General features: G+C 42.6%; 1 protein-coding gene across 7 annotated transcripts in view; it reads left to right on the forward strand.

Moving 5' to 3' along the window:
* The first annotated feature begins 11,302 nt into the window (after positions 1-11,302).
* The window catches only part of LOC115199125 (plasma membrane calcium-transporting ATPase 1), a 57,776-nt gene continuing 43,429 nt past the window's right edge, over positions 11,303-25,649 (forward strand). For 6 of the 7 annotated variants that reach the window (XM_029761704.1, XM_029761707.1, XM_029761706.1 and 3 more), the window contains exons 1-2: positions 11,303-11,445; positions 24,795-25,242. In XM_029761704.1, coding sequence (XP_029617564.1) covers positions 25,056-25,242 — 187 coding nt within the window. In that variant the 5' untranslated portion in view covers positions 11,303-11,445; positions 24,795-25,055. The remainder of the gene's footprint in view (positions 11,446-24,794; positions 25,243-25,649) is intronic. The other variant, XM_029761705.1, reaches the window with a different exon arrangement.

Here is a 25,649-nt window from a genome sequence, read left to right on the forward strand (position 1 = left end):
CTGAAAAGCAGAGAAACTAAATCTGACATGTTGAAAGATATGCCAATGCCCTGTACTTGTCTTGCCCTTTGACAAGGTCCCTATATTCCTATAACCAGTAACCTGTAAACATCAGGTCTGGATCAATGTGTGGTGATCCTTTTAACCCAACCCATATTATCCATTTAACCTAACCCAGATTATCAGGTTAAACCTAATCCAGATGATCAGGTTAAACCTAATCCAGATTAGTTAAACCATAACCAGTGAGAAGATCCTCCTTGTCTGTCTGTAATCCATGCACCAGTTTAGACCTGGTTGGGAATTAGAAATACATTCACAGTATTTATCCTGCAGTAGTTTATGTGTCGGGGGGCTAGTGTCAGTCTGTTATTTCTGCAGTATTTCTCTTGTCTTTTCCGGTGTCCTGTGTGAATTTAAGTATGCTCTCTCTAATTCTTTCTTTCTTTCTCTCTCGGAGGACCTGAGCCCTAGGACCATGCTCTAGGACTACCTGGCCTGATGACTCCTTGCTGTCCCCAGTCCACCTGGCCGTGCTGCTGCTCCAGTTTCAACTGTTCTGCCTGCGGCTATGGTACCCTGACATGTTCACCGGACGTGCTACCTGTCCCAGACCTGCTGTTTTCAACTCTCTAGAGACAGCAGGAGCGGTAGAGATACTCTGAATGCTCGGCTATGAAAACCCAACTGACATTTACTCCTGAGGTGCTGACCTATTGCACCCTCGACAACCACTGTGATTATTATTATTTGACCCTGCTGGTCATCTATGAACATTTGAACATCTTGGCCATGTTCTGTTATAATCTCCACCCGGCACAGCCAGAAGAGGATTGGCCACCCCTCATAGCCTGGTTCCTCTCTAGGTTTCTTCCTAGGTTCTGGCCTTTCTAGGGAGTTTTTCCTAGCCACCGTGCTTCTACAGCTGCATTGCTTGCTGTTTGGGGTTTTAGGCCGGGTTTCTGTACAGCACTTTGAGATATCAGGTGATGTAAGAAGGGCTTTATAAATCAATTACATTTTTTTTTAAATGAATTCCAGGAATAGTGGAAAGAAAATGAAAGCATTGGAAAACAGTTAGTTCAACATTGGTCATCCTAGAAATTAGGTTTTTCAGTTTTCAGGCCTATTACCCTCCCTTGTGTAGTGGCCTTTGGTTCAAGGCTTGGCATTTATCCTCTGAGCAAAAATACACTTGATCTGATTGTGTTCTGACTGTATCAGTGATTCAGTTAGTCATTTATGGGACCATTTCATGATGTCACTAGTTAATTGCTCAAAGGAAAACACCTTCACCACCAATTAAATTGTGTCATTTCCTGTTTTCACCAATCAACTCCATCTATTCCATTTATCCTGACCAATCACTGAGGTCACTGACAGTCACCAGGAAGTGAATTACATAACAGACATTTGGACTGTCATTTGACAACCTCTGACTTGATGGAATTTGCATCAAGAGGTGAGGACACGTCAGTAGCAGGAAAATACTTTCATAAACATTGGGACGTCTGTGTCTATATTATTGTGTAATATGGGGTGACAATCCATGTCCTTATACACTCTTAGAAAAAAGGGTTCCAAAAGGGTTCTTTGGCTGTCCCCATAGGATAACCCTTTTTGGTTTCAGGTAGAACTATTTTGGGTTCCATGTAGAACCATCTGTATAAAGGGTTCTACATGGAATCAAAAAAGGGTTCTTTAAAGAGTTCTCCTATGGGGACAACCAGATAACCATTTTAGGTTCTAGACAGCACCTTCTTTTCTAAGAGTGTATGCCCCTTTCATCTTCCCTGGGATTATTGTAAACAATAAACTAGTAATAGAGAGGAGGTCAACACTGAAACTATATTTGTTTTGCTCCATAATCCCAGGAGATATAGCTACTGTATTGTATCAAAGCCAGGAGCAGTCTCAATGACCAGGGAGTGGATTGACTCAGTAAGCCCCAACAATGTTGTTATAAAGGGCTACTGTGGGTCATGGCTAGTTTTGATTATTTCATTACAGTAAAGAGTCACTGCTTCTTCTTAGCTTATTTTATAAATTCCTTCCTCTTGTGATGGCTTGGTAATGGTTCTGTCCGTCCGTCCGTCTATAACGGGTGCATGGCTCTTGCTTATCCCCAGGCGGAGAAGACCAGGGATAATTGGAGCACTGAGCAAAGGGGGGAGACTCACACAGGGGTCATTACTTCACCACTAAGCATTTGAGTAAGCCTGGCTGGGCATATCTGACATATCCATCTGTTCTGGATCATGCAGACCGTATCTGCCTCTCTCGCTCTCTCTCAGCTGAGAATTTAATTTGCTCAACTGAGCAATTACCTGTATTTACTGTTACCTTGGAGGATAACAAAAGTTGATCTGATGTTGGATGATGATAAGGGTTAGTTAAACCCACATTTTATATCTGGTATAACGTTACAGTCTCATTTGGCCATAGGATTAGTTGAATAGTATATTTGCTTAAGGCCACTGAAATGACAATGTATTATATTTACAGCTAAGGGGTAGATTATATGGACTGTCTATTTCTACCTGTCACTCTTCCCCAACTAATTATTTTAACCCTTTTCCCTTCCTCTTTCTCTCTTTTTTTTACTGCTACTGTTCTTTAGGTCTGTGTTCATTGATACAGCGTGGTCAGGACCATTACCTGTATGAGGGCGAGGTGTGTGTTGTGTGCATCAAGGGCCTCCCAGCCGGTCAGGAAGCAGGGCCCCAGGGCCTGGCAGTATTAGCCTGTTTCTCTTCCTCTCCGTGCCATCCAGCCTCCAGCCCTCTCTCCGGGGGAATGACCCCTGTGTGAAAGGGAAGAGATGGGGGGGAAAGGCCACCTAGTTCCCACTGGATCCTCTCCTCTGTGCCCTATGCTGTGCCCCCCTACGTGCCTCTGTTCTGGGCAATAGAGCCAGGGCCTGTATTCATAAACCATCTGTCTGAGTGCTGATCTAGGATCAGGTCCATGTAATCTTATTCATTATGATCCATGAGGCCAAACTGAGCTGAGATCAGCACTCCTACTCTGAGACACTTTATGAATACAGGTCTAGATCAGACTGGTCTCACAATTAAGTTATTTTTTCTATGATGTCCACTCCACTGCTCGCTCACGCTGTGTGTCAAGTAAACATGGGATTTCGGTGGTTTTCGGCATATAATTAATTTGGAAGTCGTTAATTATTTTTCAGGGGCTGTGACGGTGCGCTGCCGAGGGGTTGAGTGGGCAGAGGCAGTGGGGGGCAGGTTTTTATTGGGCCAAGCTCCACGCCTAAATGGACAGCTAAACACGGTGAAAACGATCTGTAATTACGCCACTTACTGCCAATGTATCCCTATATCACCTCTGCCAGGAAGCTGCCCAGCCGCCCCCGACTCCTCCTTTAAATAATAAGTACACACAGTGATATCTGTGATGTTTCAGTATCTGAATAACTATGTCAGTGTAAACAACTATTTAATTTAATTGACACTGTGCATACTTGAATAGTGTACCTACTGTGTACCAAACCATGTTAGTTCATAGAGTGCAAAGAGGCTGTTGCTGGGTAAAAATAATCAAGTTGAGCTTATGGGAAATCATTTTGTGAAAGTATGAATTTCGGAATCTCAGGTGGTTTCTTTTCTGCCTCGCTGCCCGGTTGGTAATCAAGTCAAGACTATTTAAATGTCCTATATTTTATGGTACGTAAAAATGTTCACTGACCTGAATGAAATACACTTTCCAGCCCCACCGCTGACTGGAGCCAGTGCAAATATAAATACGGAAGATATCAATGGAAAACAGATTGCGGAAAAAAGGAGAAGTTCAGAGAAAGGCGGAGTCCAGAGTCAAATGTTGTCCCCTTCGGCTGACTAACCCCTCAACCATTGTTGAAGGCTGTGTCCCTAATAGCACCCTACTCCATAGGGAGTCCCCATAGGCCTCTGGTTAAAAAATGGTGCATTAAGTAGAGAATAGGGTGCTATTTGGGAAGCTGATGTAATGTAACAGGCGGGGCTGGGCCGGTGTCCTTACTTACTCAGCCAGAGTGGGCACTTGAGGTGAATTATTGTTTGTGAGTGGAAACTTGGCCAGATAACCCTAGTGCTGCTGTCTCAGGACTGAGTAAGACCACTGTCTCCTCCCTCCCTCCCTCCCTCTTCCTCTCTTTCCAGTTCACATAGTTTCTTTGTGTGTCTCTTTCTATCTCTCTCTGTACGCCCCTTTCTCTCTCTCTCTCTGCTCTCCCTCTCTGTACACCCCCACCCCTCTCTCTCTCTCTGTGTGTACACCCCTCCTCTCCCTCTCTCTCTCTCTGCTCTCCCTCTCTGTACACCCCCACCCCTCTCTCTCTCTGTGTGTACACCCCTCCTCTCCCTCTCTCTCTCTCTGCTCTCCCTCTCTGTACACCCCCACCCCTCTCTCTCTCTCTGTGTGTACACCCCTCCTCTCCCTCTCTGTCTCTCTGCTCTCCCTCTCTGTACATCCCGCCCCTCTCTCTCTCTTTCTGTACACCCCCCTCTCTCTCCCTCTTTCTCTCTCCATCTGTACACCCCTCTCTCTCGCTCTCTCTCACTCTCTCTTTGTACACCTCCATCTTGCTGTATATCCCTTCTCTCTCTCTCTCTCTCTCTCTCTCTCACTGTATACCCCCACTCTCTCTCTCTCTGTACACCCCCACTCTCTCTCTTTCCCTTTCTTTCTCTCTCCCCCTCTCTCCACAGCTCCACTGCAGCTCAGGGTCTAGCAGGACTGTTCACATCTCTGTTGCTGTATTGCCCTGGTCAATGTCTGCTGCTGTAAATTCCAGGAGTAGTTGGAAACAAACATAACCAGGACAGAACCCCCCCCTCCCTTTCCCCCTCTCTATCCCTCTCTTTCTCTCTCTCTACCGCTCGTTTCACTTTTGTCTCCCCTAACCCTGTGCTCATGTAACCGATGTGAAATAAAATTTGATTTGAAATGGCTAGCAAGTTAGCAGGGTGCGCGCTAATAACGTTTCAATGGGTGACGTTACTCGCTCTGAGACCTTGAAGTAGTTGTTCCCCTTGCTCTGCAAGGGCTGCGGCTTTTGTGGAGCGATGAGTAGCGATGCTTCAAGGGTGGCTGTTGTCGATGTGTGCAGAGGGTCCCTGGTTTAAGCCCAGGTAGGGGCGAGGAGAAGGACGGAAGCTAAACTGTTACAACCACCCTTCTGTTAACACCTCACACCGGCTCTGGGCTCTGAGGGTCGTGGTGTGTGTGAGTCTCGTGGGACAAGGTCGCCCGTGTGTGTGTGTGTGTGTGTGTGTGTGTGTGTGTGTGTGTGTGTGTGTGTGTGTGTGTGTGTGTGTGTGTGTGTGTGTGTGTGTGTGTGTACGTACGTGTCTATGCCTGTGTCTGTTTTGGCCACTGCTTCTTCTCTTGGTGGAAAATATGGGGGCTGTCGTTGCTCATCTTTTGCCGTGTCAGCAGTGTATGTGTGTTTATTGTGGAGGTAATTGGGAGCTCTAGACCATACTAACCCATGTTTGCCCCTTCTCGGATTTTAGGAAAATGTGATTACGGTAATTATGGCAGGCTGATGATATGCTTGATAGAATAAGTGTTTCTCATTAAGATCTGTGGGCCCCAAACAACCTGCCTTGATATAAACCTTGACAGCACCTTAAATGGCACCCTATTCCCTACATATTACTCTAACTCATCTGTCAAAAGTAGTGCACTATATAGGGAACAGCGTGCATCGGGGTCTGGTGAAAAGAAATGCACTATGTAAGGAATAGGGAGCCATTTGGGACCCAGACAACATCTGATAATATAGACACTGTCTTAAGTACTGGCTGGGGCTGAGGCACAGTCAGTCCTACGCTAATAACCACTACCCTCTTAATACCAAATCCTCTATGTCCTTTAGAACGGGAGGTGTAGGTGTGAAATGTAACTGCACCCACTCTGTTGTTGAACACGACTTTATTCTGCGATGAAATTCAACACATCAACTTGGACCTTATCAGTGCCATCTATGTTTATATCAATGGATGTTTTTACAAAAAACGAAATATCTGCTTCTCTTCTACATCACATTTGCAACATTTCTGTTTACACTTTCCTTATACTAACCTTGGGTGTGATGGGGCCAAAGCCACATTCATGCGTTGTGTAAATGCCAGTATATAAACACACAAAAGTAGGGTATCTATTCAAATGTTTGTGTCTATTTCATTTTTCACAGATTTTTCTTCTTTGCCCCTCCCTCTCTCTCCCCAGTCACTCTAAAAGAAGGAAGTTGCCCTGCCAATGTGCTGAGCGAACGGAAACAAAGGTCTGTTTCAAGAAACAAAAGTCATGGAGAAAGATTGGTGACAGAAGGAAGTCATAACACAGCATGTCCTGACAGATAGGAACCCTGGCAATTTCCACGTTCACACTTTCCGCTTTCTCAACATCGATCAAGGGTCACATGACTGGAGAGCGTTACTGTACATGAATGGATGGGATAATGAGCCACTGTCACGTGTTTCAGTGAAACGTTCAGCACAGCAAACGGGAAGTTGATCTATCTTTTACATGATGGTAGTAGTCAAGCCTACATTTTCTTTCTCTCTCCCTGATTTGCTATCATACTTTCACATTTCCCTAAGTGTATTGTTACCTGTGTAGTCCTACAGTAGATCCCAGTAGATATGTTTCAGAGGGGTTGGGTTAAATGCGGAAGACACATTTTGGTTGAATGCATTCAGTTGTGCAACTGACTAGGTATCCCCTTTCCCCTTATCAACCCCCAGTAGTATCACAAAATGTGATAAGAAACTAAGAGGTCTGCTACCAAGTTCACTCTCTCCATGTGCCTGGAACCAAAAACGCACAATGCCACCTGCTACACGTTGTTCTTTTTAACCCATAATTAGGCTATTCATCTGCTTTCTCACTCCAATGTCTGTCTGTGGAGCCCCATAATTACTGGTCTATGTTAGGATAAACCCTAGACGGCGGCCATCTTGCGTATATTTGCTTGGCTTCTCTGAAATATCAACCTTAGAGTAAATGACTCTCATATCTTTTGGTCTTTTGGGGATTATTCTCTCACTGCTAGATCATTTGATTATGTCAAACTTAATACAATGCGGAAATGTATCTTATAAGAATTTCCTGTTTTTATAGATTGGCGTGGTTTGTCACTATCTTTAGCCACAGGGTGTAAACACATTAACATGCACAGTGGTTTAAGTGTCATGCCAGGCTGAAAAACGTAAGAACTATTTCCACAGAGGGACTGAATCAACCAAACCGGGTTGATACAGCCTTCAGCTGTTGGGAAACGTTTGGTTTCCCCAAGATAAACCACAAGGATCAAATCACTAGAATGGACATTCTGATTTTTTAATATATTTTTTTATTTTTTTCACCTTTATTTAACCAGGTAGGCCAGTTGAGAACAAGTTCTCATTTACAACTGCGACCTGGCCACGATAAAGCAAAGCAGTGCAACAAAAACAACAACACAGAGTTGCACATAAACAAACGTACCATCAATAACACAAAAGAAAAATAGAAAAATCTATGTACAGTGTGTGCAAATGTAGAAGAGTAGGGAGGTAGGCAATAAATAGGCCCTAGAGGTGATAATAATTACAATTTAGCATTAATACTGAAGTGATAGATGTGCAGATGATGATGTGCAAGTAGAGATACTGGGTGTAAAGAGTGTAACCGATGTGAAATGGCTAGTTAGTTAGCGGTGGTGCGCGCTAATAGCATTTCAATCGGTGACGTCACTCGCTCTGAGACTTGAAGTAGGGTTTCCCCTTGCGTTGCAAGGGCCGCGGCTTTTGTGGCACGATGGGTAACGATGCTTCGTGGGGTGTCAGTTGTTGATGTGTGCAAGGGTCCCTGGTTTGAGCCCGGGTTGGGGCGAAGAGAGGGACGGAACCTACACTGTTACAAGAGCAAGAGGGTAAGTAATAATATGGGGATGGCGTAGTTGGGTGTGCTATTTACAGATTGGCTGTGTACAGGTACAGTGATTGGTAAGCTGCTCAGACAGCTGATGCTTAAAGTTAGAGAGGGAGATATAAGACCAGCTTCAGAGATTTTTGCATTTCGTTCCAGTCATTGGCAACAGAGAACTGGAAGGAAAGGCAGCTAAAGGAAGTGTTGGCTTTGGGGATGACCAGTGAAATATACCTGCTGGAGCACATGCTATGGGTGGGTGGTGCTATGATGAGCAGTAAGCTGAGATAAGGCGGGGCTTTACCTAGCAGAGACTTATAGATGACCTGGAGCCAGTGGGTTTGGCAACGGATGTGTAGAGAGGGCCAGCCAACGAGAGCATACAGGTCGCAGGGGTGGGTAGTATATGGGGCTTTGGTGATAAAACGGATGGCACTGTGATAGACTACATCCAGTTTGCTGAGTAGAGTGTTGGTGGCTATTTTGTAAATGACATCGCCGAAGACAAAGATCGGTAGGATAGTCAGTTTTACGAGGGTATGTTTGGCGGCATGAGTGAAGGAGGCTTTGTTGCGAAATAGGAAGCCAATTCTAGATTTAATTTTGGATTGGAGATGCTTAATGTGAGTCTGGAAGGAGAGTTTACAGTCTAACCAGACACCTTATAATTCAAGTCAATGTTCTGTTATGGTTAGATGGGTAATTGTATTTCTATGACTTGAAGTCCCAAAACCCCTTTGAAAATATCAACCCTGGTTTAAGGTTTTATTTTTTTTATTTCAGCAATGATTAAATAGTTGATTTAGTAATATATGTTGTATTGTAAGGAAATTAAGCAAAGGTATTTTAAAGTCCCCAAAGCATACACGGGCTGAAACTGTCCCTTCATAATGTAAATCATTTGTTGTCATCATCCATTGCTCTAATGACCAGACAATCTGGATTGTCTCAGAAAGCCCTGCTTGGAACAGTTAATGTGCTTCATAGCCTGTTGAGAAATGGGTTTAGTTCATTTCTGCACATCAAGACCATTCCCAAAGTTTTAAATGGATTTAACCACTGTTAAAGTGAGCTCAACTGAGCAAACATGCCGAATGTTAGCACAGAGCATAATTCAAATTCATTGGCTGTCATACTTAGATAAACAATAGCGACTACAAACATTGTTTAGCTTGCTAGTAATGGGAGAACAAATCATGTTACGGAAAGACGCTCAGAGAATGGATGGCATCCTCCACTGCAATAAATCATGCTCTTATTTGATTTACCCACCCAACTTTTAATGAACTATTCCTAATGACTTTCTCATAGTCCCAAAACACCTGTGTGTGTGTGTGTGTGCGCAAATTTGAAGTGTGGATCTCTTTTTTCCATGGCAGCCAGCGACATCATCAGCCATAGCGTGAAACAGCTAGGCCCTGCGGTGGAGAAGGAAGGGCTGTGTCCCAAATGGCACCCTATTCCATACATAGGGCACTACTTTTGACTAGATCCTTATGGGCCCTGGACAAAAGTAGTGCACTATATAGGGAATAGGGTGCTACTTTGGATGATACCAAGCAAAATTGCTCTGCTCTCCGTGTTAGAGGGACATCTGCTCGAGGGCCGGGCACAACGCTACAGGCCTCCAATCAGAGAGGCCCGAAATGAGAGCCTCTAAAGCTGAACTGTGTGTGTATGAGAGAGGGGGGGAGAGAACTGGAAACTGGCACACATAAAAATAGGATACGCGTTTTCCCACAGCTCCGCAAGATTTGGAAGGCCTGCAAGGAAACTTGTTTGCTTGCCTCATGTGGCTCATGAGAGGCCTACATATGCCTTTTGAAAAGATATCAGCTGCATAACTCCTGTGGTGAAATGCTTCTGGTTTGAATTTCAAGTCAACAGCGGTCATTGACACCCAGTCCCAGAGACGGCTGAGAGGGACGCTGAAAATGGAGGATGGGAGATATTTATGTTGTTAATTTCCTTCCCCTCTCTCTGTTCTGTTCCTTCCCAACACTGGTTTGTGATTCAGAGCTACCAATTGAACATTACCACATTTAGGTCCAAATTACACAACATTTAAACAACTTCTTTCTCCTGTTTATAAATCCAGAGCGGTAAATTGAAGAAGTGCAGCAATGTGTTTTGTGTTCAAAAATTGGACCCATTATGTGAAGAGTAGCTAATATATGGCTATGGATCCTGGTCAAATAATATGTGCATTCTTTACACAGTTGAAGGTCTGCATGCATTGCTTTGATGTAATAATCATAGAGGCAGTCTGGCAGAGATTATGCAGCATTATGTATGCTCAGATCAATATGGGTCAGATAATGGGTGCAGAGAATACACAGATCAATGGTAGCCAGACGTCACACGCAGACACACACATGCACACAATGACAAGCGCACACACACACACTCGTGCACCTACACACTCCCACACACACACAGAAGTGCATGTACTGTACACACACACACATTCAAGGGCGACCTTGTCCACCGAGGCTCACACACACAGCTCTCTTGCACCTCTCATGGCATCTCCTGTGTGCCTCTGGAAATGTGACATCAACCAGTTTACAACCTGATATCACACCCTCATTCCAGGAACAACCTCGCTATCTGAAGTTAACAACTATCAATGGATTGACTCAGAGGTAATGTAGAGCTTCATTGTTAAACTCAGATTAATGACACTTAAGCCTGGGGAGCCAGGGTAGGAAAATGTAATACGCTGAAGTTTAGTGCAAGATGTTATGTACTCTGTACTTTGACATTTTAGCCTTATGTATAATATGAATAAGTCCTGCAGTGTTGGAAGAGAACAAGGTGCCACTATTTCAGAACAGCTTTTAGTGTACAATGCAATGCATGCTCAGTGTGGCTATTCAGATAGTCAGTACTTGTGATTCAGACTTGATTTGTGCTATATATGTATATATATATTATTATTTTTATTAGTTATTTTTTTCACTGCAATATAATAGGCAGATTCTGTAGCCCATTACAAACGAATGTGTCGCTCCTTCACCCTTATGTGCTGAAGAATCAAACACTGAAGCATTGAATACATAGAAAAATCGCGACGTCATGGAAAGAATGACGTCAGGTTTGATTAGCCACCGGGAAGGTGGGTGGAGCTAACACAACCGACACGGCCAGGGAGATGCACACACAAATAAACAGATGTCAGTGATCATTAATGCTGGTTAAATCATACGATGTAAGAACTGATCTTTGCATGCATCAGATTTTTATAAAATAAGACCGGGCAAAGAGTGGGTGCGAGTATCTCCATCCGTGAACGGAATTGATGACGTAACCGTTTCCACGGGCGACTGATATGTTGGTTAAGCCAATGGGGATCTACATTGGCCTTATTGCCCATCCCCCTGACGTGAATCACATGTCCCTTGCGATGTTGTGACAGTGTAGTGGGCGGGATTTTTACTACAGATCGGGAAAGAGGGGCAGTCTGTAGTGAGATACTGAGGAGAGGGAAAGAGAGGAAGGACTCAGAGGTAATATTCGGAAAACGGAGTAAGTACTTTGTTTGATTTTTTTTGTACACAAATATATATATATTTCCATAAGTAGCAACATGGACATAAGCCAAGCTTTGATTCTGGTAAGCAATAGCGAACCGGTTTGGTTTTATCTCCTTTACAGTTTTAGCTTAACGGTAAACGTTAGCTAGGTCAGTGCAGCTGCTCGTGAGTTCATGTCTACCTTGCAAGCTAGCTTCTACTTTGGTAAGAAGATGGAATAACTGACATTGAGCTTCTTGTTCTTTACACCACAATTTGCTTCGGACATTAACCTACCTAACGTTTTTCAGAACAGGATCTTATTGACAAGTTAATGGAATTTCCAACGTATTGTAACGCGCGAAAATACTAACTCGCGAGTGACTTGGCGTTTGAAAAGTCGTGTAGCTAAATAACGTTAGCGGTGTAACGTTATTTTGAAATGGGTTCGACTGCACACACTAGGTTTGGAGGAGCTCGTGGACAGGGGGTGGAGGTTGACGCCTAACCTCTACTGTACTAAGGAGTGAAGAAGAAGCAAAAGTCGTGGTGAAAACGACTTGAAATAACCAAGTGCCTCAGCTTGTTGAATTATTTGTGAGAGTAGTTAGCTATGTGAACGTTATTTGAGTCCAGCCATGCTGGTCGACTCGGACTCCAATTTAATTCAGAATCTTAATTGTTGGGTTATTTTTATTCAGCCTGAACTTGTTATTAACGTAACGTTAGTTAGCTAATAGTTGACTTGACACATGCAGTGTGCTCACTCCATAATGAGTCAACCTGTAACTTTGGTTAGCTTTCTTGCCGCACAGGGACCACGTCCGTTGCTTTATGGTACTGTTACATTTTATACATAAGTTACAATTCCTCAATTGAACGTTAGTTGCCTTACATTTTGCTTGGTTACATTGGCAATTTTGCCGGTTAGCTACCTAACGTTAAGCCTTGACGACGACGACGGGTACTCCACTTGAAATTATTCCATTGTGTTATTCCACTGCACTGGTCGGTTCTAATGTCAGGTGCCAAATTGGTTAGCTAACGTTACATTTTACATTTTAGCTAGCTAGAGAGTAGTAACCAGTGGTTGACTTGTGACATAGCTAACTTGCTAGCAAGGTATCAGTCCTGACTGACAGCTAACGTTACCCAGTTAAACGAAGGATATACTGTAGCTAGCTAGGTGAAGCGTTAGTGAACCAGCTGCTAACATTGGCCAACCTACCTTTAACGTTACATGTTTTGCAACGGTAGCTACGCCGCAACACATCGTTAAGTTAGCTACTAGCACTTCTGTCTGACCTCCGTCTTTGGAACCTGTCATGCTGATATGCACTCTGGATGCCAGCTGAGACGCCGAAATTTCAACTTAGTACAGCTAACGTTAACAAGTTACATTACCGCCGGTATATCTATTTAGATGTAGCAGTGTCCATAGCTGATCCATCTAACTACCTACGACAGATCCATTATCCTGTCATGCTTTCTTTTCGCTCAGTGTGCCACCATTAGCTACCAACCTCGAGCGCGATTATTTGTTCACGTTATGACAAGGCAACGTAACCAATCATTTGACCTTGACTACAGATACTCTAAAGGCAATTTTGTACATCTTTTTCTATTGCAGAGTTTATGTACTGGTCCCAGTGTGATAGGCGACGAGCTATCACGTTTTGGTGTCTAAGAGAAGGGATCAGTCCTTATCCTATTAAATGGCACCCGGCGTGCTGCACTTTGCCAGCAATGCATTCTAGTCTCTGCTGAATGCTGAGCTTCGAATGAACGCTGCTGGTTGACCATGTGGATTACGATCACTTATCGTTTGTGAATCTGCCATCAAATTGCAAACATTAGGGATTCCATTGATCTGTGCAATGCTTGTATTGAAGTCTAGTAATGTGCATTAATATGCATCCACAATACACATGGTATAATATTTGAAGAATTTCCAATGCTGTAGTCATGTAAGAGGTATGGTGATCATTGGACAAGTTGTATAAAATAACGTTTTTAACCCATATCACGGTAGGATATGATTTTAAGCTTTTTTTGGTGTCAGGGTGTTCTGATATGTGAAATATCATTGTTCTCTCTGCTGACTGCTGTCAATTTGATCAAGATTTCGTTGCATTCTGAATGCATTCAATAGGAGTGGGATTTCTATCTTCTAGACGTTTGCCTTTTATAGATCCATACATTTTTGCCATTAAAAAAACAACAACCTTTGACTGTAGTTTTAACCAAAACTGTCTATCACTCAGGAAAGAACCAGAAGCAGTGCAGCAGACTAAAACTGAGCATACAGTAATATAAACCTTCTCACTTGCATGGTATTGGTCAGCTTTTGTCCCTGTTCAATTATTAAAACAGGTGTATGTTCTGTGTATTGCATAGGATTTCTATGCCAATGATTCATGAGTTTCACGATCGGCTGACTAATTATTAGTCTGATACTAGTACTGAATAGGATTTTAAGTCAGTCTCTGGTGTCTGGTCTTACGTTGTTTTGGAAAGTAGGCCTTTGAGTGGTTGTGGTTCAGTCATAGGTTTTAACCTAATTAAATCGGTAGGCCGACACTACCTCAGTACAATAGCTATAGGATTTCAGTCTTCTCGTAACACATTTGTTGGTAAATTAGGATTATTGAGCAGCCGTAGGCTTTGTAGTTAATATTGATGGCATTTAGAATAGACAGGTGGCAAAGTATAACACGTGTAATATGCTTGTTTATTAGCGAATAGGTACTATTAGGATTAGGTAGGTACTATGATGTAACAATTAATTACAACGTTTTGGACAACGTGCTGTCTATTCCAGGTAATGATTTGGCCCTGTTGACCCTGCATCCCAGACTCATCGTGGACATGGACCCTGGCGGGGTTGCCTGATGCATGCTCACTCAACTGGCTACCTGCTAAACCATATTTCACACTCATGTTGAACATTGTCTATAATTGTCAGGAAATCTAACATTCTGCATCAAATCTAAGAAATGACTACTATTATCCTCCTTTTGTCTTACTATTGTAAGACCTACTATAGAAACTTAATGGAGACTCCTACTGCAAAAGGCACAATTGGTTATGTAAAAGGCAATGGCGCCGTTGTCACATTAATCTGAGGTGACATTCAACCCCATGTAGGCTATCATGGACAGCTCAATATAGTCTGCTGTACTATTAAGTAGGCCTACATTGTATAATGCTGGTGTGATGCGTATCTCCTCAATATTGTAAGGGCAAGGATATTCCTCACTGCGGTTTAAAGGCAAGTTGAGTCTGACTCATGCTGGCTCAATTAGGCTCGAGTCTAAACAGACACATGCTCATATTTCCTTCTCTATCGGCATTCTCAAGTGTTCTCTTTTTAATCAAATTGGCATAGAGATAAAAGATAAAGAGCATTTTCTTAATTTAGGGTTTTACTAATTTTTTTTACATTGTAGAATAATAGTTTGTCTTCACTATGAAATAACACATGGAATCATGTAGTAACCAAAAAAGTGTTGAACAAATGAAAATATATTTTTGTTTCTTCAAAGTAGCCACCCTTTGCCTTGATGACAGCTTTGCACACTTGGCATTCTCTCAACCAGCTTCATGAGGGATGCTTTTCCAACAGTCTTGAAGGAGTTCCCACATATGCTGAGCACTTGTTGGCTGCTTTTCCGTCACTCTGCGGTCCAACTCATCCCAAACCATCTCAACTGGGTGGAGGTTGGGTGATTGTGGAGGCCAGGTCATCTGATGCAGCACTCCATCACTGTCCTTGGTCAAATAGCCCTTACACAGCCTGGAGGTGTGTTGGGTCATTGTCCTGTTGAAAAACAAATGATAGTTCCACTATGTGCAAACCAGGTGGGATGGCGTATCGCTGCAGAATGCTGTGGTAGCATGCTGGTTTTGTGTGCTTTGAATTAGGGCTGGGCGATATGACGATATATCGTGTGACGATAGAAAAACGTCTATCGTTTCATAATATCAATTGGACACGTGTGGAAGGAAATTTGCAACACAAACAAACATGGAGTAGAGTGAACGTGGCACGGCGACCGTACCTAAAAGAGGGGCTACTTTGGTCGCATTGTCATGGTTTGGGTATGAAAGGTTTGGCACGAACCAGAAAACCATCCCCGGCAAAATATGCCGCAGGCTGGTCTCGACAACAGGCTCAAACACCACTAACCTCTTACCACCTACGCAAAAATCATGTAAAACAGTACGGAGAGAGTCTACGGATGAGACCCCAGAAAGTACAGTCGGGTGCTCAAAACAAACCCGTGACTCGGACGTTGCAAGAGGCTTTTGCCCACGGCACACCATATGGCAAAGAATCATGAGGATGGAAGGAGGTAACAGCTGCCGTTACAACTTCCATCTGCAAAGACATGGCCCCAATTTACACGGTCGAGAAACAGGGGTTTTGTGAGTTAGTGCAAACACTTGACCCAAGGTATCAAATGCAAATACATTTTATTTGTTGAGTATAATTCAAAATGTAATAAGAAATAGGCCTTTACATGTGGTCATTTTATATAGACTATTTATTCATTGAATTTACAGAAAATGTTGCTATCGTGATGTGTCATTATCGGGATATGAAATTACCTATATCGGAATATAAGATTTTGGCCATATTGCCCAGCCCTACTTTGAATTCTAAATAAATCACTGACAGTGTTTCCAGCAAAGTGCCATCACACCACCTCTATGCTTCACGGTGGGAACCACACGTGCAGAGATCATCCGTTCACCTACTCTGCGTCTCACAAAGACATTTACAATTTCAGTCAGTCTAATGTCCATTGCTCGTGTTTCTTGGCCCAAGCAAGTGTCGTCTTCTATTTGGTGTTTTTTAGTAGTGGTTTCTTGCAGCAATCTGACCAGTGCCTTAGACCGCTCCCGAGTGGCGCAGCGGTCTAAGGCATTGCATCTCAGTGCAAGAGGCATCACTACAGTCCCTGGTTCGAATCCAGGCTGTATCACATCCGGCCGTGATTGGGAGTTCCACAGGGCGGCCCACAATTTGCCCAGTGTCATCTGGGTTTGGCCGGGGTAGGCCGTCATTGTAAATAAGAATTTGTCTAGTTGCCTAGTTAAAAAGGTTACATTTAAAGAAATAATAATACAATTAAATGAAGGCCTGATTCACAGTCTCCTCTGGAAAGTTGATGTTGAGATGTCTTGAACTCTGAAACACTTATTTGGGCTGCAATTTCTGAGGCTGGTAACTAATGAACTTATCCTCTTCAGCAGAGGTAACTCTGGATCTTCTTTTCCTGTGGCGGTCCTCACGAGAGCCTGTTTCATCATAGCGCTTGATGGTTTTTGCGACTGCACTTTCAAAGTAATTGACATTTTCCGGATTGACTGACCTTCATGTCTTAAAATAATGGACTGTTGTTTCTCTTTGCTTATTTGAGCTGTTCTTGACATATGGACATGGTCTTTCACCAAATAGGGCTATCTTCTGTATACCACCCCTACCTTGTCACAACACAACTGATTGGCTCAAATGCATTAAGAAGGAAAGAAATTCCACAAATGAACTTTTAAGGCACACCTGTTAATTGAAATGCATTCCAGGTGACTACCTCATGAAGCTGGTTGAAGTAATGCAAGAGTGTGCAAAACTGTCAAGACGAAGGGTGGCTACTTTGAAGAATTTTAAATATAACATTTTCATTTGTTTAATAATTTTTTGGATACAACTTGATTCCATATGTGTTCATATTTTTGATGTCTTCACTATTTTACAATGTAGAAAATAGTACAAATAAAAACCCTGTAATGAGTAGGTGTGTTATAACTTTTGAGTGGTACTGTAGCTATTTGTCATAGTTAGTAGGCCTGTGTCAGTCTGCATATAAGAAAACAGTCCTGTTGGATAGCCTAGAGAGACACATGCATACAATCTTATTTTGTTTGAAATTAGCCTGGTAAATGTAGCCTACAGATTAAATCCAATCTCAATTGACCACCCAGCATATTTGTTTAAACCCAATCAAGGAGCACAACATTTTACCTAAATAGGAGGAAACCCCATGATGAATCAGAAATAGTGGGGGCAGCAGGACACACAATGGTAGTAAATGTCAGGGCAGCATGACCTTAGTCTAGGGCTGGGCGATTATGGCAAAATATCATGTTTTTTCCCCTCACATTTTTGACGGTATTTAATGTCTTTAGAATTATACAAGTTCTGAATTTGCTTTGAGTAGTGCGTGACCCTATGGTGGAAACAAACATTCTAAGATATTTCAATAGCTCTTCCTCCATTCTGATTGTTTTATACAGTTCAATTGAACTAAAATATTTTTGTTGCATTTCTTGCACCCATTAGAGATCATTTCCACACTGCCACGTAGGGCTGCACGACATGGGCAAAACATGTAGGCCTTATTTTTAACCATATGTTACATTTGCGATTTCACTTGCAATTTAGAGTAAAACACTTCAGTGAACTGTTGGAAATAATAATTATTTATATAATTCTATATTTAGAATATAATAGTGGGCACTTTGAATACAGTGTTTAGTATGAAAATGCCAGGTAAGAGTTATTTAAATAGGGTTGGAACCAAGTGTTGATAAGTGTTTCCTAGGGGACCCTGTATTCTTTGGCTACATTGAATGATTTCTCTTAGCTACTTCACGTAGCTAACATTCATTCTTCACGTATACTTCTTTGATTTAGAAGATACTGTTGCACAAACAACATGAGGATTTAGGTCTACACCATCACTGCTATTATCAGGCTGTAAAGCTAGTTACGTTTGCTTTGACTCAGGACATTTATTAGCTAGCCAGCTAACATGATTTAGGCCCAACTTGCTAAGAAAAGACAAACTAGCCGTTTTGCAAATGTAAGACACAAACTAAGTGTAATTCTAGGTTGCTAGTGTCTCTGGTCAAGCAACAACAAATGTGCTCCTTGAGTGACGAGGTGGTGCTATGTCTGTGTGGAAAGTGATGCCGGAGAGAGATGACTCGAGTAGCGGAGTAAACTATCAAAATGGATATTACACACGGCATATCACATTTAACAAATCAAACATTCAAATCCCGTTCATAGAAGGTAAAGTCAAAACCCAAACTGGTCCATGCATCAATACCGGTATATCGTAAAATATGTTATACCCCCCCTACCTCAGGCCGTAGAACTGCCCAGCAGAGTCAGTTAAAAAAAGGAGCGCGAAGGCTCTCAACTTCAAAGATGGCCTGCTCTTGAAAATGAAGGACATACAAGTTAAATAAAACCCTAGCCTCCATCAATCTACTTCAATCCCCTTTTAAAAACCCTGAAGAGGCTCAATTTATTTTATTTGCTTGTACAGAAGGGAAAGTGGAGACGCAAAGGACGATTTTTAAATGTCCCCCAAGAGACCATCACAAATCTCGATTAAATGAGCAGAAGAGCACTGGGAAGAGGAAGTGTGTCATAGAGTTGACGCCGGGCTGGGACACCTCTGCATGGTGTCGTGAATTGGCAGGCTGGTCATGTAGAACAGAGTAGAGAAGTGCCCAGTCTCTGGTGTGAAGTGGCCCTCTGATAGCACTGAGCCATGCTGCATGACATGAGTAAGGCTGGGTGCCTGCCTCTGCTTTGTACCCTCCACATTTACACGCCCTGACCCACTTCAGCAAGGGCCAGAGTGGGGAATGGGGACAGGGAGGGGTAGTCTGTAAGATGCTAAAAATACCCCCATCTGCACCAGCAAGACCATAGCAGAGGGATCCCTGGAATGGCTGTCCTTGACTCACAACGAGTAAGTTGGCATGTAGAGGGGTTCAAAGTGCCAACCATGACCAAGAGGGTTTCCTTAGTTTGGGGAGAATTGCTTGGAAGTCCAGCAACAGATAACATTTGTAACAGATCTCTATGGCCAAACAGTACATCTTATTTTCTGCTCCCTGGAAAGGAATAACTGCTGGGCATTTTTATGACAAATGTCTCTGTATATGGTTGTAAGTGAAACCCCAATAGATTTCTTTGGTCTTCTCTTACTTAGTAAGGGTTTTGCTGGTGTTGTGCACAAAGGGTTAACCTGGCTCCTATCCTTGTTCAACCATACCATGCCAGCTGTTAGCTCGGTGATCCAATCACAATGATTTTCCACTGTTGTGACATGTGATCTGTTCCGCAACCTGAAACTGTCACCGCTCAGCAAATGTTCGCACTTACTTCATCTTGGCGGTGCAGCCGCTCGGAGGGGGACAGGCTCAGAGCATGAGATGTGAGGACAAGGGAAATGGAGCCTGGCCACCGCCATTACTTTGGGGTTGAACATGTGTTCGCTGGGTGCTAAGGGCAACTCAAATATGCCAACCATTTTTAGAGGACCTTTTTAGGGGGGGAAAACACATTGAGCGAGTCACACACCGCAATAGGCGCAATAACATGGTAAGTCATCTGGGCCACAGTCGAAATTCACTTGAATTTGTCTAAGTTGTGGAAAGATGCCGTTCCTGTCAGGCAGAATGCAAGTTGCCAGAGTTTCAATAAGGAACTGCAACCCTCCTTGTCTAAATGGGCCACACTAAAATTAGAGCACAAATTCTACTTAGGCAACGGTAAAAATGTTCACTTTGTTTTCGCACATCTCACAACTATAAAAAACACTACCACGTGAAATATTTTGGTGGAAACCTTTGTGTACATTTCAACCTCAACCCAAACTTGTGGCCAGCAAAAGGGGTATTTCCCTCTCAAATGAGATTTTATGTCACCTCAGAATTGCAACCAGCCCTGCAATTATGTTGTGTAAAGAATAATAAATCCTGTCCTTTTTCCATGGCAGATGGCTCCAAATAGAATTGACACGTGACCAAATAGTTTCTCAAAAACAAGTCTGAAAGTAGTGGGTTCATTGGGTTGCTCTCATTTGTCCAGTTACTGAAATTACATTTGTCACGTGTGAATGTACCACATTCGCGCCCTCATTAAAGCACTCTTTTCTGGGCATCTTAGAATATGCAGGGATTTTGGCCTAATGCAGATGCAATTATGAATATTATGTTCCTGATCTGACTTGAAAAAGGGAAGCGTGCTCTCTACTTTTTCTCTCATTCAGTTCATTGTTACACCCAGACAGTGAATAAAACCGACTGCCCAGCTGGTGACCTCTTTGAGAGAGGGAGTAGGAAGTGCGTCCCCCGCCTGCCCTACAGTGGTAAATTCCTCTAGAACAGTGATTTAAAAAAAACAAAAAACATTTACCTCCCTGGGCAAGGTCTAGTCAACAGCCAGTGGAATCGCGTGGCGTGAAATACAAATACCTCAAATGCTATAACTTCAATTTCTCAAACATATGACTATTTTACACCATTTTAAAGACAAGACTCTCGTTAATCTAACCACACTGTCCAATTTCAAAAAGGCTTTACAGCGAAAGCAAAACATTAGATTGTCAGGAGAGTACCCTGCCAAAAATAATCACACAGCCATTTTCAAAGCAAGCATATAATGTCACAAAAACCAAAACCACAGCTAAATGCAGCACTAACCTTTGATGATCTTCATCAGATGACACTCCTAGGACATTATGTTATACAATACATGCATGTTTTGTTCAATCAAGTTCATATTTATATCAAAAACCAGCTTTTTACATTAGCATGTGATGTTCAGAACTAGCATACCCACCAAACTTCCGGTGAATTTACTTAATTACTCATGATTAACGTTCACAAAATACATAAATTATTTTAAGAATTATAGATACAGAACTCCTTTATGCAATCGCGGTGTCAGATTTTTAAAATGGCTTTTCGGAGAAAGCACATTTTGCAATATTCTGAGTAGATATCACGGCTAGCTAATTTGACACCCACCAAGTTTGGCCCTCGCCAAACTCAGATTTACTATAAGAAAAATTGGATTACCTTTGCTGTTCTTTGTCAGAATGCACTCCCAGGCCTTCTACTTCAACAACAAATGTTGTTTTGGTTCGAAATAATCCATAGTTATATCCAAATACCTCCGTTTTGTTCGTGCGTTCAGGTCAGTATCCGAAGGGTGACGCGCGAGCGCATTTCGTGACAAAAAAATGTCTAAATATTCCATTACCGTACTTCGAAGCATGTCAAATGCTGTTTAAAATCAATTTTTACGCGATTTTTCTCGTAAAATAGCGATAATATTCCAACCGGGCGACGTATTCATTCAAAGAGAAAGAAAAACATGTCACTGTTCTCAGCCTGACCACTCTCAAAATCTCCTGCTGTTTTTCGCCCAGAGACTGGAGAGACGTCATTCCACTTTCTGGCGCCTTCTGAGAGCCAATGGAAGCCTTAGAAAATGTCACGCTACAGCAGAGATGCTGTATTTTCGATAGAGATGCCGCAGAAGGAGAACAAATTGTCAGACAGGGCACTTCCTGTATGGAATCTTCTCAGGTTTTGGCCTGCCATATGAGTTCTGTTATACTCAGGCACCATTCAAACAGTTTTAGAAACTTTAGAGTGTTTTCTATCCAAATTGACTAATTATATGCATATTCTCGTTTCTGGGCAAGAGTAGTAACCAGTTTATATCGGGTACGTTTTATATCCGGCCGTGCAAATACTGCCCCCTAGCCCCAACAGGTTAAACCTCTCCTTTGGGACCCCCAGCTGTTCCATCTCTATTCCAGAGCGAGCACATTTTTTAAACGTTTTTATTTTATTTTGCAGAGTAGAAGTTTGAGAACCACTGCCCTAGGGGATTCACTGTCCTATTTTTAACCGTGAGCCAATATAGGTTGGGTCATTTTCATCATTGCCCATTTGAATGGTCTTTCCATACAAGCTGCCTTTTACATGTCATCTTTCCTGATGTTTTTTGACTTCCTAATTACGGTTCATCCCTCTCCCTGCTTTGAACATGGCACTTTTCCTTGTAGTGATTCTAAGAAATTAGTCAAAATGGAATCGTCCTTAAAACAGGCTGACGACTGCTGTGCTTTATTCTTCACTTTGGTCAGCAGAGCAGAGACTGGATCTCCCAGATGATGCCAGAGATTGTCTAATTAGATTAAAAAGGAGTATTTTCTGAGATGATCATTCAGTGAGCGCCAGCCCCATCTCCCAATGAATCGCTGCTAGCCAAAGTGGCGACACTGAAAGTCAAATGGTTTTTATTTGCACAACTGAAATAAGTGTAGCAGGGACATTTTGATGGACTCTGTGGATATGGAGATTCCTCTGGAGGTAGGAAGCGTGTTCGCCTATATAGCTACTTCACATTAAGCACCAAACACTGGGAGGACGCTGGGAGATTCATGAGTTATAATTCTTGCAGTAATTCCAGTTAGGCTAAGTGAAATGCTCATATTTTGACTTGTATACCAGTTGAATGGACTATAGAACTCTACATGTGCGTTAGTACATAAATTATCATACATTAACTACAATACATTTTGTCTGGCTTTGCTTTTACTGTAGTGACCACCTACATCTGTTTGCCTGTGCTTCTCGTGGGGTTTATAGTATAGAGAGAAATATGCAGTAAGTAGGGATGTTAACCGTTAATCTAGCCCCTGAAAATACATTTGATCGGTCATGCTTATCGGTCTATAGGTTAATTTGCATAATTGTGTGGAATTAAGTTGGCACGTGTGTATTTTTGTTAGTCGTCATGCATCTTATTTATCAAACGTGCACAGCATAGTTTGAGCCTAGTTTGAGGAGCGGGATATCTTACCACCTGTCAGAGAGCGCCAGAGTAGCTCCTCACTGGAGTGAAACGTGCTTTTGTAAGCCCAATCAACAAAGCGCAACAAATAAATATTCTACATGCAATCACCTGTTTAAACTTCGATGGCCACGATTTAAAAATGACTTTTTATTTCAACTCGTAATTAAAGTACTTCTCCCATTTGCCATTTGAGTGCATAGGCTATCGTCAACGGTAAGCAGGCTATCAGTGCGTCACCCACCTCTTTGCAATGAACTTGAGGCAGTAATTATCTGAAAGTTAACATTTTACTTAAAATAATGAGGCATGTCTTACCTTGCTTCAAAGTAGCCTGGCGAAAATTCATCCATAGAAACGTGGAGGCAATTAATTTATAAAGACTTCCTGATGCCATTAACCAGCATTTCTCCTGTTCTATTGGTTTTCATATCGACTTACTTTCGTTGTCCGGAAGCCGGAGGCACAATCGTAAAAGCAACTCATCCTCGTTGTTGTTATAGATTGTCCCCCTCTTTCTCAGTTTCTGAGATGTTGATCTGTCACATATGGAACCTCTCGCATTAGGCGTGCTGTTTAGAACGCTGCTTTCCAGCTAATTGCATTTTGGCAAATGTTTTAATGACTTATTAGCTGCTTCATTACAGGAGTTGCATGTTCAATAAAAGGCTATAGCATTTTGACTCTAACACAATAGGCTTGCTATTGTTACGTGTTTCCATTAAGCTCTTAATGAAAAATGTCCAATCCTTGTATGCATGCATAGTATCAGAGAGGAAGAGGCTAAGTGAGAGGTTCAGCTCAGCTCTCGCCAGAATCTTATCAAAACAAGCCCAATGCATTTCTGTCGCCTGCCTTGCAGCCTTGGGACGACTGCCTTTTTGTTAGGGTGCCGAAATAAGCATCTCGTCATTATATACAGATCTCTGATAGTATTTTTGGTCACATTTTACTATTTGTGAAAAATGTAACCATTTGTTAACTGGTTAATGAGGGTTAGTTAGTCGGCAGCCAAATTGATCCCTAACAGTAAGGCAATTACTGAATAGCGGAGGTGCATAAAGATGGCGGCCCTCATGCACTTACCACAAATTACTCGTTTTGCTAAGTTCGCAGTATTGTACATTGCTCAATAGTGCAAAGTCAGTCTATTTTTTTGTATATTAGCAGAGTAGACATAATCCAAATTGTTGCTTCAAGTTGCTGGTAATTTGAAAAAATTTAAAGGAGATTTGTTCAGATTTATTAGCATTTAACTACGGCGGGCGATATGGTTCAAACTTACTGGATAGTGCTAAAACGATGTCATATCTGAATTCTGCCTCCTTTATGCACATTTGTCACGGCTCAAGGAAAATACTAATGTTGAATAACATGTCAGCCCTGTCTGTCCATGAGTTTAAATTGCTGACTGCTTCCCATGGCGGTGTGCCTCAAATAAGTATAATATTTTCTCTTCAAAAGGATAGCATATCAAGTTGAGTTTTTGCCAGTGACCTGTGGTTCCTACAATCTATTTTCACTGGTGCTGTGAAGTGATCGACTACAAGCGTCTTTACCTGATAGTTTGGATTATATCATCAGTGTGTTGCCTTGTGACTTTTTCATAAGTGCTAGTATATTATTGAAATTAAACATGCCATTTGAATTCTGAATGACCAAATTTACTTTTTCTCTCCTTTCAGATCCTCGAATGCTGTCTTCTCTCTGAGTCTGTGTGTGAACCTCGGTCAACATGAAAGAATAGGGCCACGGTCTGAGGGAAATGGCTTTTGATCTGTCCAAGTCCTTCTACCTGGAGTCGCCTCATTTTACCACCATCATCCTCTGAAGGACTTGTAGCTGTTTATGGGAACTACTGCTGAGCTCGTTCGCTGAGGATTTTAGCTCTCCCTTTGGGACTCCATTTTTCACCGTAGCCGACGGAGCGCACGCAGAGGGACATTATGGCAAACAACTCCTACAGCGGAGTGAAGAACTCCACGGCCAACCACCATGGGGACTTTGGCTGCTCGCTAAAGGACCTGCGGTCTCTCATGGAACTGCGGGGGGCAGAGGCAATAGGCAAAATCGGGGAAAGTTATGGGGACGTTCAAGGACTCTGCACCCGATTGAAAACGTCACCTGTAGACGGTAGATACTGCCTCATTCTATTTCTCAACCAATTCACCTTCATCACTCTTCATTTGGATTAGATCTGTTGTTCTTGAATGCTTGTTGTGAATGCTAGTGACACGTGTGGTTCTGAAAGTGTTTCATGGCAAAAATGCATTGCTTAGCAAAGCATGTCATTGGGCCGTGTCATCCACAGCACCTTGACATCACTTCCTTGGAAAGCTGGTGTCCTAGTAGACAGGTGGCCGGGGAGAGGGTGGCACTGACCCGGTCCAGGCCTTGAGCTATTCCTGGGTTTGTGTCTCTTTCTCTTTCTTTTTTTCACCTCTGGTGCGTGGAGGGAGGCTTCAGACAGACCAGCTGTCTGCCTGGGCACAGTACCAGACTCTGCAGGTCAATGTTCCACATGTGGGGACAGGACAGGA

Source organism: Salmo trutta, chromosome 8 (genome assembly GCF_901001165.1).
Source record: "Salmo trutta chromosome 8, fSalTru1.1, whole genome shotgun sequence".
NCBI classification, from domain to species: Eukaryota; Metazoa; Chordata; class Actinopteri; order Salmoniformes; family Salmonidae; genus Salmo; species Salmo trutta.